An 11,990-nucleotide genomic window follows, 5' to 3' on the forward strand; every position below is an offset into this window, starting at 1 on the left:
TCTATTGAGAGGTATCCATTAATTAAAATTCAGGAAAGGCACTGGCAGGCGTTCTTTGGAGCATTCACRTATAGCTGCTGCCAGCGAAAATTGTGTTGGCCTAGCAAGCTATAGGCTGTATCAGTGCTGGAGATGTGTGGCCTGGGAGGTGGGCAGATGCACAGTCTGAGCAGTGATCTGGTCTCCCCAGGGACCTTTTATACCTCCAGGCAGAGCTGAGGTAGCAAAAGTAGAACAGTGCAGAGATGGTAACAAGCAGCATGGCTGTCTGGGGGTGGTGTTGGTTGGAACAGGCAGTATTTTGAGCTGGCCAKATGGATGCTTTTTCTGGGTTCAGTAATTACGTAACTATGGGATGTGTCCTGGGACTGTGCAGGGGAGGTTTTTAATTATTCAGATCAAGTTTGCCCAGATCCTCTGAAGTGAAGGGGAAAAAATAGAGGACTCTTGTTATGATTATTTTTAAATTGCTTTGGAAACACACGGCACAGAAGGCGTGTGGTGTGCTAAGACRAGGAAAAACACCCTTACAGCTCAGTCAATACAGGAATGAGGAGCAGCCTAATCAGTGTTAAATGCCTGTATTAAATGTGTGACTTCCCAGCTGCAGTGGGAAAAAGGTTTCACATCCTGAGAACTAATGACAGGACCTTTGTCTTGCAGATCATCAAAAGATGTGTTACTCTGCACTGGTGCTGGCCATGATGTTCTCCATGGGGGAGCCCCTGCCATATCACCACTATGGTAAGAGTGAGTTGTGCTCATGGCACAGATGGTGGTGGGATGTCTGGGGCRTGCTGGCAGACACAGGGAAGGGACCTTTCCTGATGGCCAAGGTGGTGGGGAGCTCAGTGGAAGGCCCAACAAGGGTAGGTCTGGGTTTTGTCAAAAGAGCCTGGCAGCTGAAGCAGTGGGCTGAGACGCCAGATTTCCAAAGAACAGCATAAATTTGGGTTAGAGCTGCATAAATTTGGGTTAGAGCAGTGGAGGACTGAATGCTGCACTGCAGGTGACATGGATTTGCCCATCCCTGTGACTAAGTGGCATTTTGTTTTACCTCTGGCCTGTGTGAAAGCACACACCTCTTACTTGCTTAGGAGACTGTCTGCTGATGAGGCTGAGATCCCAGATCCCTCCACAAACACCCACTAAGGCTGTCAGCTGCATAATGTGGCCTCTTTCTGGTCTCTCTTCTAGCAGGATAGTGCAGCCCTGTGTAGTTCAGACTCTTAGGGAAAGTGGAGATGATTAAGGGTATTGCAGTCAATAATGAAGTGCAATATTCTCCCTGTTTCTTTCTCTGTCCTTTCATTTCAGCCAGAAAACCCTGCCCTCTTTTTCCCAAAGGCTATGTTGTATTTGAGAAACTCTGGGCTTAATTTTCCTAGAAATGCAGTAGAGATTTTTATAAGTGTCTCATCAGCAGCTTTACCTTAACACCAGGTAAACCTGTACAAGATTTAAACTGGTGCTGTAGAGACAGGAATGAGCCTCTACACCTACTGCTTTTCTCTTCTTGTGTAAGCCTAGCAATTTTTTTCCTCCAGGTGGACTTACTTGCATGAGCTKGTGAGCTTTACTAATAGCTAAATTGAAAACTAGGTTATTACTAATGATCTAAACGATTAGGGTATTTTTTAAAGAGATTAATTAAACCAGTGGTCAAGAATACCAATCTCTTCCTACCTTGAAGCCCTCACTAGTGGCAGTGGTTCTGCAACAGCTAGAGCGGGATTTGGTGTTTTGTTTATTCAAACATATTGCCAGTTKGGGGACCAAATTTCAGCCTTACCCTGCACTGTGTCTCACACAAAGATGCTTCAGTGGTCTGTCTAATCCACTTGAAGAGCCCTTCATTCCCTGGAGGCTGACACTAGCACTCCACTAATGGTTTTTAAGCATAAAAGCACAGAGAAGTGGCTGGGATGGTCCCTTATTGCTTGGTTTATTTTCACTGTGCTGTAAATGCCCCTTTCTCCTTGTGCAGAACATCTCAACTCTCAGTTTGTGCAGTTCCTGCTGGATGTGATTGAGGATGGACTGCCCTCAGACACCACTGACCAGCTGCCTGACTTATTTGTCAACGTCCTTCTGGCCTTCAATCTCCACATTCCAGGTTAAATTGGTGCTGCTCTCCCTTGGCAGGACTTCAGTGGTTTGGAGTGAGGGTGTGAAAAATGGGGAGGGAGAATCTCACTGTGTCTTGATGGTGCTATAACCACCATCCAGCTCCCCTAGTCTCTAGCACTAYACTGTGTTTAAATATGGTACAAAACCCTAGAGGAATAAGTGGTCTGAGAGCTCCTGCCCAGCAGCTCTGGGCAGCACAATAGATTTGTCACTGTACATCCACACTGCCTGATCAAAGTTGGGCTGTACTTGCAGAGCATGAGTGGGATTAATTTATAGGCGCAGGTGACTTGGGAGAGAAGATGCTTCAGTGGGCATTTCTCARTACCAGTTCAGAAGAAAAGTTCTCTGCCTTCTGTAAGTCTTGGCAAAGCTTCTTCTCACCTGTCCACACTGCCTGAAGCTCATTCAGTGTCAAGTTGTTGGGACCAGGCCCTTCAGCACTGGCCTGAGCTGTGTTCTCCCCTGTTTGCCCTCGTTCTGTGTCCTCCCTGCCCTGCTGAGCTCCATGAGGGCAGAYGGATCAGGTGCCTAGGGAGGAGCATCTACCCTCTCTCTGCCTGCATGTTTTGAAGCCTGTTAGAAGACTGAAGCATAGTTTCCAGGTGCTGCTAAGAGAGACCACTCCTGCTAAGGTGTGGCCAGACTTCTGTWGCTCCAATTATCTTTAGTTAATTACTTACCCCTGTTCTGCTTCTTGACTTTATCCTTGACTTTTTGGAGAGAGTGGAGGATAAAGCAGCAACRACATGTCCAGTAATTTACCTGTTATTTTGAGTTGCACTTCATTAAAATTTATGTGAAAGTTTCTAATTCATGTGAAAGTTGATTGCACACAGACTGATTAAGTTTATCTCTGCTGCCTTCATTCATTACCCCTTCCCACACTTAGCCATATCCTTGCTGGCTGCAGATAATTAGGCAGTAATGCATGACAGGCAGTGTGTTTCTGGGGATTATTACCYACCTGAGGTGTAGCCAAGAGCAGTGACTTGTTCTCTGATGCTAAGAACATGTTAAATGATGTTCACATTGCTTATTAGTGGATTGAATTTTTTATTCCTCTGTCTGCAAGATTCATCTATTGTGCAGCTCAGGGGTGCAGCATTAGATAAAAACTCTCCTAAATGTATATTATATTGATGCCCTTCAGGATCCTGAAGCACTTTGCAACCTATGAAATATTACAGGCCACAGAAATAACCACATTGTGCTGTTTATGTGATTGAGTGTGCACACACACATGCACATAAGCTCTGCTAGGGTAAATGTGTTTTACAGCAAAGCACCCCCAGAGCAGGCAAGGGGATAGTTCSTAGAAGAAGTCTGTACCCTTGCACAATGCAGTGTGAGTGCTGGGAAAAAATTTCTCTTCTGGGATGCTCCTGGAGCCCTTCTTAAGAGAACTTGATAGACTCTTAAGTTCCAGAAGGGCACTGCTGATAGGAAGTAAGAAGGTAGCAAAGAGCAGTGCCCTTGGCTGCAGAGGGCTGTGAGCAGAGGTAATGTTTGACAACAATAAAGCCTTTGCAAGGTATTTCCCACTGTTTGTCGGGCAAGGTGGAAACCCACACGTGAATCATACAGAGAAAGCACTAAGTCCCAAGTTTTTCATGTGCTCTTTCCAGATTTRTTTCACCTTTTCTCTCCCTGCCCACCCATGCTGTGGGCCTGAAGCTCTTTGTAGCCCTGATAGACTCTGGTTTCCCAAAGCTCCCCAGAGCACTGATGTGAAATAGCAGACCCCCATTATGTGTTTTTATCACCATGGTCTTCAGGAGACAAAGGGAGGTGCTGAACAGGTTTCTTCCTCAGTTCCAGAACACAGTGTGATCATGACTACAATAAGCAAGCACTCCAATGTCAAGACTTTCACAGAGAAGCTGCTGCTGCTGCTGAACAGAGGAGGTGAGTGTGTGGGGCACAGTTACGTGCCTGCAGGGGGTGCAGACAGATTCTTGGGGAGACAAGCCCCGTGCCTGTAATGGGATGGGATGTCAGGGATGCAGGTAGCTAAGGAGCTGCCAGCACAGGCAGGATGTGCTGCTTCCTGGTGAGCTTGTGAGGGTGACAGTCTGCATTGCTGAGGATGGAGCAGCACAAGGTAAGGTGATGGCTGATGGCATCTAGGGAGAGAGGAGTGGCTGTCATTTCCATATACTGTTGGGTCAGAGCAGCTCCATCTCACAGCATGGGCCMGCTGCCATGGACAAGCTCTTGTCTGGGAAGAAAGCTGGTCCTGGGCCACTTCTGTCCTTGGACAGGCAGAGTACTTGATGTGTGCTGGCACACAAACCTCTGCCCATACTGGCAAACATCTGCCCTGGGGGACAGATGCAGAGGGAGCTTTTGTCTTCCGAAATACTGCTTAGAGTGGAACTTTCCATTTCTGAATTGCCAGCAGAGGGTTAGCTTTGTGTCTGCTCTGGGCATGAAGTCCAGTGTGCTGATAGAGCTGTTGCAGAGCAGATTGCTGGAAAGCTGGAGATCTCCACAGGAAGAGCAGTGCCAGGTCTTTCAGCCTGTGCTGCAGGCCGCCATTGTGCTTTCTAATACCTTCTGGAGCAGAGGGGCTTTGCTGCCTGAGAGAACTTATTTTGTTGAGTTGCTGGAAATAGCTCATCCTATGATGCTTGCAGCTCATCCTACTCRGACTTTAGGGGCTGAAAATCACTGTCTTCACACTGTGTCAGCTTGAGGGCAGCTGGCACCTCAGTGCCTTTCTGTCTGGCCCCCTCCCAAAGCCTTTGTTTAGCCCTTTACCTGCCAGATTTCCTGCAGGGATCACCTTGCAGTGAGGAGCTGGAAGAAGAAACAGGGGGTCCCCAACCTAATGAGGATGCTTCTCTTTTGCCCGCCTTCCTGATGAYTGCTGGGGGAGCTGCCATGGTCCCTCTTTGAGTCTGCAGGGATGTGTTTTGTGAGAGAACAGGATGTGGTGGCTCATTTAAACTTGGAGATATTTCTTTTCTTGCTTCTGGGACAGTACTAGCCTCGTGAAAGCTTGTTTCTGGTACAGACTCTGATGGGTTTTTCAGAGGGGTTATTGGACCACTCTTAATAAACCAGGGATAAAATGAGTGGTGGCTGTTGAGCAAAAAGAGGAGATAAGAGGTGATGTGCTAATGAGCTCTCACCTTGGATGGTAGGTAAAACATAAACAGTGATTAATGCTAATCATAATGAGTTTGGTCTCATCTTGGTAGCCTGCAGAGCTGCCATCCTGATTTACACACCTTTGTGCGAGGCACTGAGGTCTTTAGGCACAAAAGCTGTTCATGGGCAGAGTGGCTGGCTGARGGCAGGGCAGCCTCCTCTCCTGAGCCAAAGTGTCTAATGAAGGGAAGTGCACTGGAGATGGAGCAGAAGGGCAACCGGGAGCTTGTGRCTCAGCACTGTCTCTCTGCTTCCCTCAGATGATCCAGTTTGCATCTTCAAGCATCAGCCTCAGCCACCACACTCAGTGCTGAAGTTTCTGCAGGACATCTTCGCCAGCAAGGATACAGCCAGCATCTTCTATCACACGGACATGATGGTCCTGATAGACATCCTGGTGCGGCAGATTGCTGATCTCTCCCCTGGAGACAAGGTGCTCACAATAATCCATGCATACTGGGAAAGGGAGCACAGTCCCATAGCAATGGTGTTTCTCCTGGCCCCCCATGGGGCCTGCTGGTGCAGGCAAGAGTGGAGTTCTGGGGTAGGCACAACACTTCTGGGTGCTCAAATCAACCTTGGGAGCTGAGGGGGAAGGGAGGATTTATCCTGCCCAGCACACCAGCRTATTTGAAGAAAGATCTGCCAGGCGTCCGGTGGTTTGCACACTTCTGACCAGGGGCCTTTGGGAAGAGAGACCCTCTGAGTAGTAGTAGGAGCAATCTCTCCTGGTATAGCAAGAGGCAGGAGATGTGCACGTGTTTGAGGGCAGCTCTGTTGCTGTGGGGAAAACAGAGTTTTCTATAGTTACTAATGATCCTTAAGGAAAAGCAGGTGCCTCTGGGTGATGGTGCAGCAGCAGCTGTTCCTGTGCCTATGCTGTAACGGAGGCTGGCATGCTTGTTTATCTCACTTCAAATCTTTCACTGTGCTCTGTGGTTTGTCTCCCCTCCCACTTGGCAGCTGAGAATGGAGTATCTGTCTCTGATGCACGCCATCATCCGCTCCACRCCCTATCTGCAGCACCAGCACCGCCTTGCTGACCTGCAGGGAATCCTGCAGCGCATCCTGGGCGAGGAGGAGGAGGACCAGCAGTGCCAGATGGACAAACTGATCATCCTGGAGATTTATAAGGAGTTCCCAGAAATCTCTTCTGGTGCCAGCTAATGCTCCTCAGCTTGGACTGCAGTTTGAACCACTTGGATCGACTATTGTCTTTTGTTGACACTTTCTCCCCATTCCCTCCCAGTACAGCTCATACCTTATATCCCTCTGTGCGAGGCCTAAGGTTGGGACAGCATTCACCGGCCCTTTGGAAACGCCAGCGGCAGAGAGGGCGTGGGGTGCCCCCAGGGCCTGGTGCCCGGGGCAAGYGGAGCAGGGTGGGCGCTGGCGCATGGTTTGTCTGCAGGGCTCGGCAGGAGCCATTTGGGCAGCTGGTGTTAGTGGGATGGCCAGAGAGCTTGTGGGGGCTTAGCAGCCAGCATGGGGGGATGTTTAGCTGCACTGGTGTCCCGAGGTCCTGAAGAGAAAGGCCTTTGCCTTAGAGCATCACCTTTTTTCCATGCGCGTCTCTCCCTGCAGTGACCAAGTGGAGTCTGCTGGTGCTTGGAAGAAGCTTTTGTAACATCTGTTTTGTTTCCTGCTGCTAGTGCCAATGTGCTGCAGCCCTGCCAAGGGAAAGTAGCTGCTCGCTGTCTAATGCCTCGTCTAGTGAGCATTTCACTCCCTCCTGGCCTTCAGCTTTGCCTCTGGGCACCATCCCACCTTGGGTCATGGAGGTCTTACCCCAGCAGCTGCTTTTCAATCTGCTTTCTATAGTGATGTTTRAATCTGAATTTCTTGCACACTGTGGCAGCCTAGAAGTAACAGCCACATGGGCGACACTGCCCTTGGGAAGCCCTTGGCCCGACACAGCACAAAGACGTGTCCTGCCAAGTGAAGCTGCTGCTTGCCACCTCTGTTGCAGTGTTGCTCTGAGCAGAGGGGCTGCCCTTGGGCAGGCGCTCTGTTCATGAAGCGTGTGCATTTCTTGCCTTGAGCTTCATAATAGCTCTGCCTCGCTGCCCTCCGCRCCCCCATGGCAGTGCTCAGAGGCAGTGTGAGCCTGGTGTCCAGTAGCTGTTTGTGACTACGCTAAGTGTGGGGAACCCTTATTTATATTTCCTCTAGGTTTCTAGCAAACTGGATTAACCTGCTTCCCTGATCCAGATAGTCACACACACTAACGTGGGTCTCTTAGATATTCGTGTGCGCAGTGTGGTCACTCCCTGTCCCCAGGTCTTCCTTTGCAGTACCCAGTGTAGGAGCTGTTGGAAAGTGAAACTGGAAATACTAGGCACTGTATTTACTTTAATTTCTGTTGATGTTGTTGTTGGCTTGAGGGGATGACATGAGCTCTGCTCTGCAGGCCTTGACTGGCCACTGGGGCAATGATGCTTGAGAACAGAGGGGGCTGGACTGGCAGCCAAGGGGGGCAAGGAAGTCAGCCTGGGAATGCCCAAGCTTAATAACCACCCTAGTAGAGAAACCTATTTTTTCCCTGTAAAAATGTATGAATGTCAAAAGGGATCCTGTATTTTCTTAAACACTAAGTGTAACCTGCAGAAGAATAAAAATGTCTTAAACTGGACTTCTGTGAGCGTAGCCCTGMCTGCCCAATCCTGTCATGGGAACACGAATGCAGCAGGGGCAATTGGGTGCCTGCTGACCACAGAGACAAAGCATCAGGTGCTGAYCTTGAAATGTGGGTAAAGCAGTCATTTTCCCTCATTCAGCTTCTTGCCTTCTCTTTTTCTACCATGTTGCTGGCTGACAAGGAGGGGTGGAGGGCAGCAGCCCTTTCTAGGGGCACAGCCGTCATTCTTGGGGCCTGCCCAGCACCACCACTCCACATGAAGGGTTTGGCAGAGTTGGACTCCCAGCTCGCTCCCCGCAAGGCGCAGCCTCAGCTGGCTCCCAGCAGAGCTGCCAAGGCAGCRAGCCYGGRCAGGAAGGRTTTAATGGTCTGTGTCGAGCGTAATGAATCGCGCTTTGGCTGCGGATTGTGCTCCCAAAGCTCAGCCTRGCCTGCAGCTCTGGGGGTGCCGGGGATGGCAGGGGGTTCTGTGGTGGTGGGAGGGCAGCGGGTACTGGGCAGAGCACTGCCTTGGCAGCAGGGAGCTGGTCTCTGCTCCTGGCTCTGTGCCCAGGGAGCCAGCCTGGCTGTGGGCACAGCCCTGGGCCAGGGCGGGGCTGGAAATGCCAGGTGCAAGCTGTGCCACTCCACATGCAGGGGTGGCATCAAACACAGCTGCCTGCAGAACCACAGCCAGGGCTGTGTCCCAGCTCCTGCCTCTTTGGCCTGTGTCTCCCAAGTGCCTGGGTGTGTGACCCTGAAGTGTGCAAGTTGTGCACCTGGGGGCAATCATGACACATGAGGGCTGCCAGCACTCACCAGTGTGTCCCCCATGGYGGCACTCCTGTGCCCCATTGCTCTGTGCAGCACATGGTTGCATGTGCCCCTGAGCCAACCCCGGCTTGCTCCTGAGTGCTGCTGGGGCTTGTTGGCCCATGAGCTGCTGCTGTGGTGGGATGTTCGTCTGGCACTTGCCCTCAGTGATGCAGCACAGGCTTTGCTGTGCCAGGCAAACCCAGCAGTGGCAGACCTGTGGCTCTGCTTGCCAGGAGCCCAGACTGCAGAGCTGGTGGCTCCCGTTGACATCCCCAAGCCATTGCTGTCCATGGGRTTACTCACCCCATCCCAGCTGCACAGTAGCAGGACCCTCTCTGTCCCACAGCCTTGCTGTCACCACAACCAGGGCTGGAAGAGATGGGGGGCAGCCGGCTGTGGGGTCCAGGGGGCAAGATGCACCCGCTCTCCAGGAAAGACCTCGCACTGCAGGGAATCAAACTGCAGCGTGTAAACTCAGTGTCCCCAGCCTGCTCAGGGGTCCTGCTCTCCGTGTAGGTGACACATTCAAGATTGTTTGCTGTAATAGGGCACAATTTGAGCACTGCCTCCTCGTATTGGTGTTGTCATTGTGGTGCAACAGTGAGGGGTGTTGGGGGGCTGGTGCGGGGGGGAGCGATGCGTTGCCTGTGACCTGCGCTTATGCTTTATTGTCTGGAATGATTCAATTACAACTATTTTGTGGCAGTAATACCCTGATAATTTTCTCCTCCTCCCCCGAGCTGTCAGCTGGGTTATTAGAACAAATAAACTTGAAAGCCTTCATTACTTTTAAAAAGTATTGCCTCTCTCCTGATTTGGTTTCCTGGTGGCACATCCCCAGTTTGAGGAGGTGTGATGTATGATCCCGCCAGCATGTTCCTTTTGCATGTGGGTGATGAGCTGCCCTATGTTAAATGAGGCTTATTGGGTGAGCTGTGTGCAGGGCCAGGGCTGTTCTGACATTATCCCACTGGCACTGGGAGGGCTCAAGTGGATGCTTGAGGGGAGAAGGTAAATCCCCCAGGAGCACAGCATGCCCATGGCTGGTATGGCCACAGCTCTGTCAGTGCTGGTGCTGGACCACCCAAGCCAGAGGTGTTACTTCGTGGTTGAAGAGTTAATCATAGCAGATTACCCCTCCTATGGGGTTCATAAATTAACGTTGGCTTCTCCAGGRGCTTAGAAATCCACACTCACTGGGTGTCAGCCGTGAGCTTTGTGTAAGCAAGCAGCAGGGGAATTTCTCTCTGGCACATGCTGAGCTGCATTGGCCACCACTTTAGGGCCTGCTTGGTATTTCCTGTCATGGTCCTAAAATGTGTGCTTGGCACAGGCAACATGRTAAGGACAAGCCCTGCCTGCTCTGCCCACCTTGTGGCTGCCCCACTGGTGGCCAAGTCTTGGCTTCTGCAGGGGTGATGGTGGTGGGAGGGAATCACCAGCCCTGCATGAGGCTAGCCATGGTTTGGGGACACACTGGGCATGCTGCAGCCCCCAGGCTGTGTTTCCTTGGTTTCCACCCTAGGAGTGGGAGCCTGCGTGCTGCCAAACCCCCAGTCTGTGGGCAGTATGTGCTCTTCCCACCCCCTCGTTTACACTAACAATAATTGCTAGGGGACCATCTGTCACCATTGGTGGAACCAAATCTGGTGAGGGCTGATGGTGATCAGGGCTGGTCAGGGAGCATCAGAACATGGAGCAGACACATGGAGCAGGCAAAACACTGGTGACATCAGRATTCAGCACTGTGGCAGCAGCTTGTGGGATGCCATGGCCCCAGCCACAGCTGGAGCAGAGGGCACCACCARGACAGTGGCAGCTGGAGCCCCTTGAGGTCCCCAGACCTGCTGTGCCCTGGGGCTAACACATCACAGGTGACCCCTCCCTGCTGTGCAGATGGCCTGTGCTGTCCCAGGCAGCCACTCGGATTTCTGCAAAGGGACCGTGGGAGCTTGCACAGCCTTATGTTGTTTCCTGTGGGGTGGGAGTATGGCTCCTGCAGTGGGAATGATGGCTGGGCAGCAGAGCACCATCTCCAGTGTGGATCCATCCCACTGTTAAGTTGTCAATTTGTTCTGCAGCTCTGCAGGACCTACACAAGGGCTGCCAGCAATCTCCAGCCTGCCTGTGGTGTGGATATGGGGGTTCCCCTGCTCTCCAGCCCATGCACCCTGAACCACAGCCCATCCAGCACAGTAGTACAGGGGGCTCTTGCAGCCCCTTTGGAGCTGGGATGTGCACAGAGGCACGTGTATGCCCTGCCCTTCCCTACCCCATCCTAAACTTCCTTCATCTCCCAGATTTGCTCTATTTTCCTCCCTGACATAGCTCTTTTTTTCCCGAGCATTTGCCCCCATGTGTCCTCCAGCCGGGCATAGCTGAGGACATCACCCTGCCGTGGCACACAAAACACTAATGAGGACCTAAACCCTGTTATTCCTAAACCTGTTACAAGCTCCAGTGGATTAGGCGGAGATATTAGTTGATTGAATCAAACCACAACTAAATTATGAGGCTGATGCCTTAATGAATCATTATGATGCAAGAACCTCAAACAGATTTTTCTCGGAAAAAAAATGCAGGGATGGTTAGGCTTCTTTTTTTCATGGATGCAAGAGGAAAAGCCTGCAATTTTCCCTCTGGTGATGATGTCTCACCTGGTGGTTGGTGCAGCTGGGGTCTGTGTCGGGGAAGAGAGTGGGACAACAAAATCTGTCACGCACTTGGGTGCTCATGGATGGGGGAGCCCGATGACAGGGGCTGCGACTCCACTTGCACGGCTTAGGAGAGCGGGACGGGGGGAAGCCCGTCCTCATGAACACAGTAAAATCCATCCCTGCAGATGCCCAAGGTGATGCGACTTCCAGAAGTACATGGACGGATGGAAGGGGCTCGTAGGGCAGCCAGTGCCTCCTGCCAAACCGCTGGCACTTTCTTGCCTCGCCCCTTGTGCCGGCGGCAGGGCGGCTGTTCCCGGGCTCTCCTCGGGCACCTGGGGACGCTGGCGGTGGCACCGAGACCGTTCTGGTGCCTGGTGCACCAGCAGTGCCGTAGCAGCGCTCAGTGGGCTCAGCAGGTACGTGCTCTGTGTACGGTGTCACGGTGCCCGCCGTCCCTGCGCCTTCGGCAGGGAGGCTCCGGGAGCCGCTCGCCCGGGGCCAGCCGGAGCAGCACAGCCGTGCCCGGCAGCGCTGAGCTCCGCACGGTCCCCGCGGGGCTGACTCGTGGGCRGCACACCCCGCTCCAAGGCCGGCAGTGGCCACCCCACAGT

The 11,990-nt window shown here is 51.9% G+C and overlaps 1 protein-coding gene across 2 annotated transcripts in view; it reads left to right on the top strand.

Annotated features, from left to right (window-relative positions):
* NCKIPSD (NCK interacting protein with SH3 domain) overlaps window positions 1–8,267 on the top strand; it is a 54,850-nt gene extending 46,583 nt beyond the window's left edge. For both annotated transcript variants that reach the window (XM_057390226.1, XM_057390225.1), the window contains exons 9-13: window positions 664–744; window positions 1,988–2,116; window positions 3,946–4,038; window positions 5,547–5,719; window positions 6,250–8,267. In XM_057390226.1, the coding sequence (XP_057246209.1) occupies window positions 664–744; window positions 1,988–2,116; window positions 3,946–4,038; window positions 5,547–5,719; window positions 6,250–6,453 (680 nt within the window). In that variant the 3' untranslated portion in view covers window positions 6,454–8,267. The remainder of the gene's footprint in view (window positions 1–663; window positions 745–1,987; window positions 2,117–3,945; window positions 4,039–5,546; window positions 5,720–6,249) is intronic.
* The last annotated feature ends 3,723 nt before the right edge of the window (window positions 8,268–11,990 follow it).

This window comes from Malurus melanocephalus, unplaced genomic scaffold, assembly GCF_030028575.1.
Source record: "Malurus melanocephalus ecotype Western Australia unplaced genomic scaffold, MMel_1.1 scaffold_24, whole genome shotgun sequence".
NCBI classification, from domain to species: domain Eukaryota; kingdom Metazoa; phylum Chordata; class Aves; order Passeriformes; family Maluridae; genus Malurus; species Malurus melanocephalus.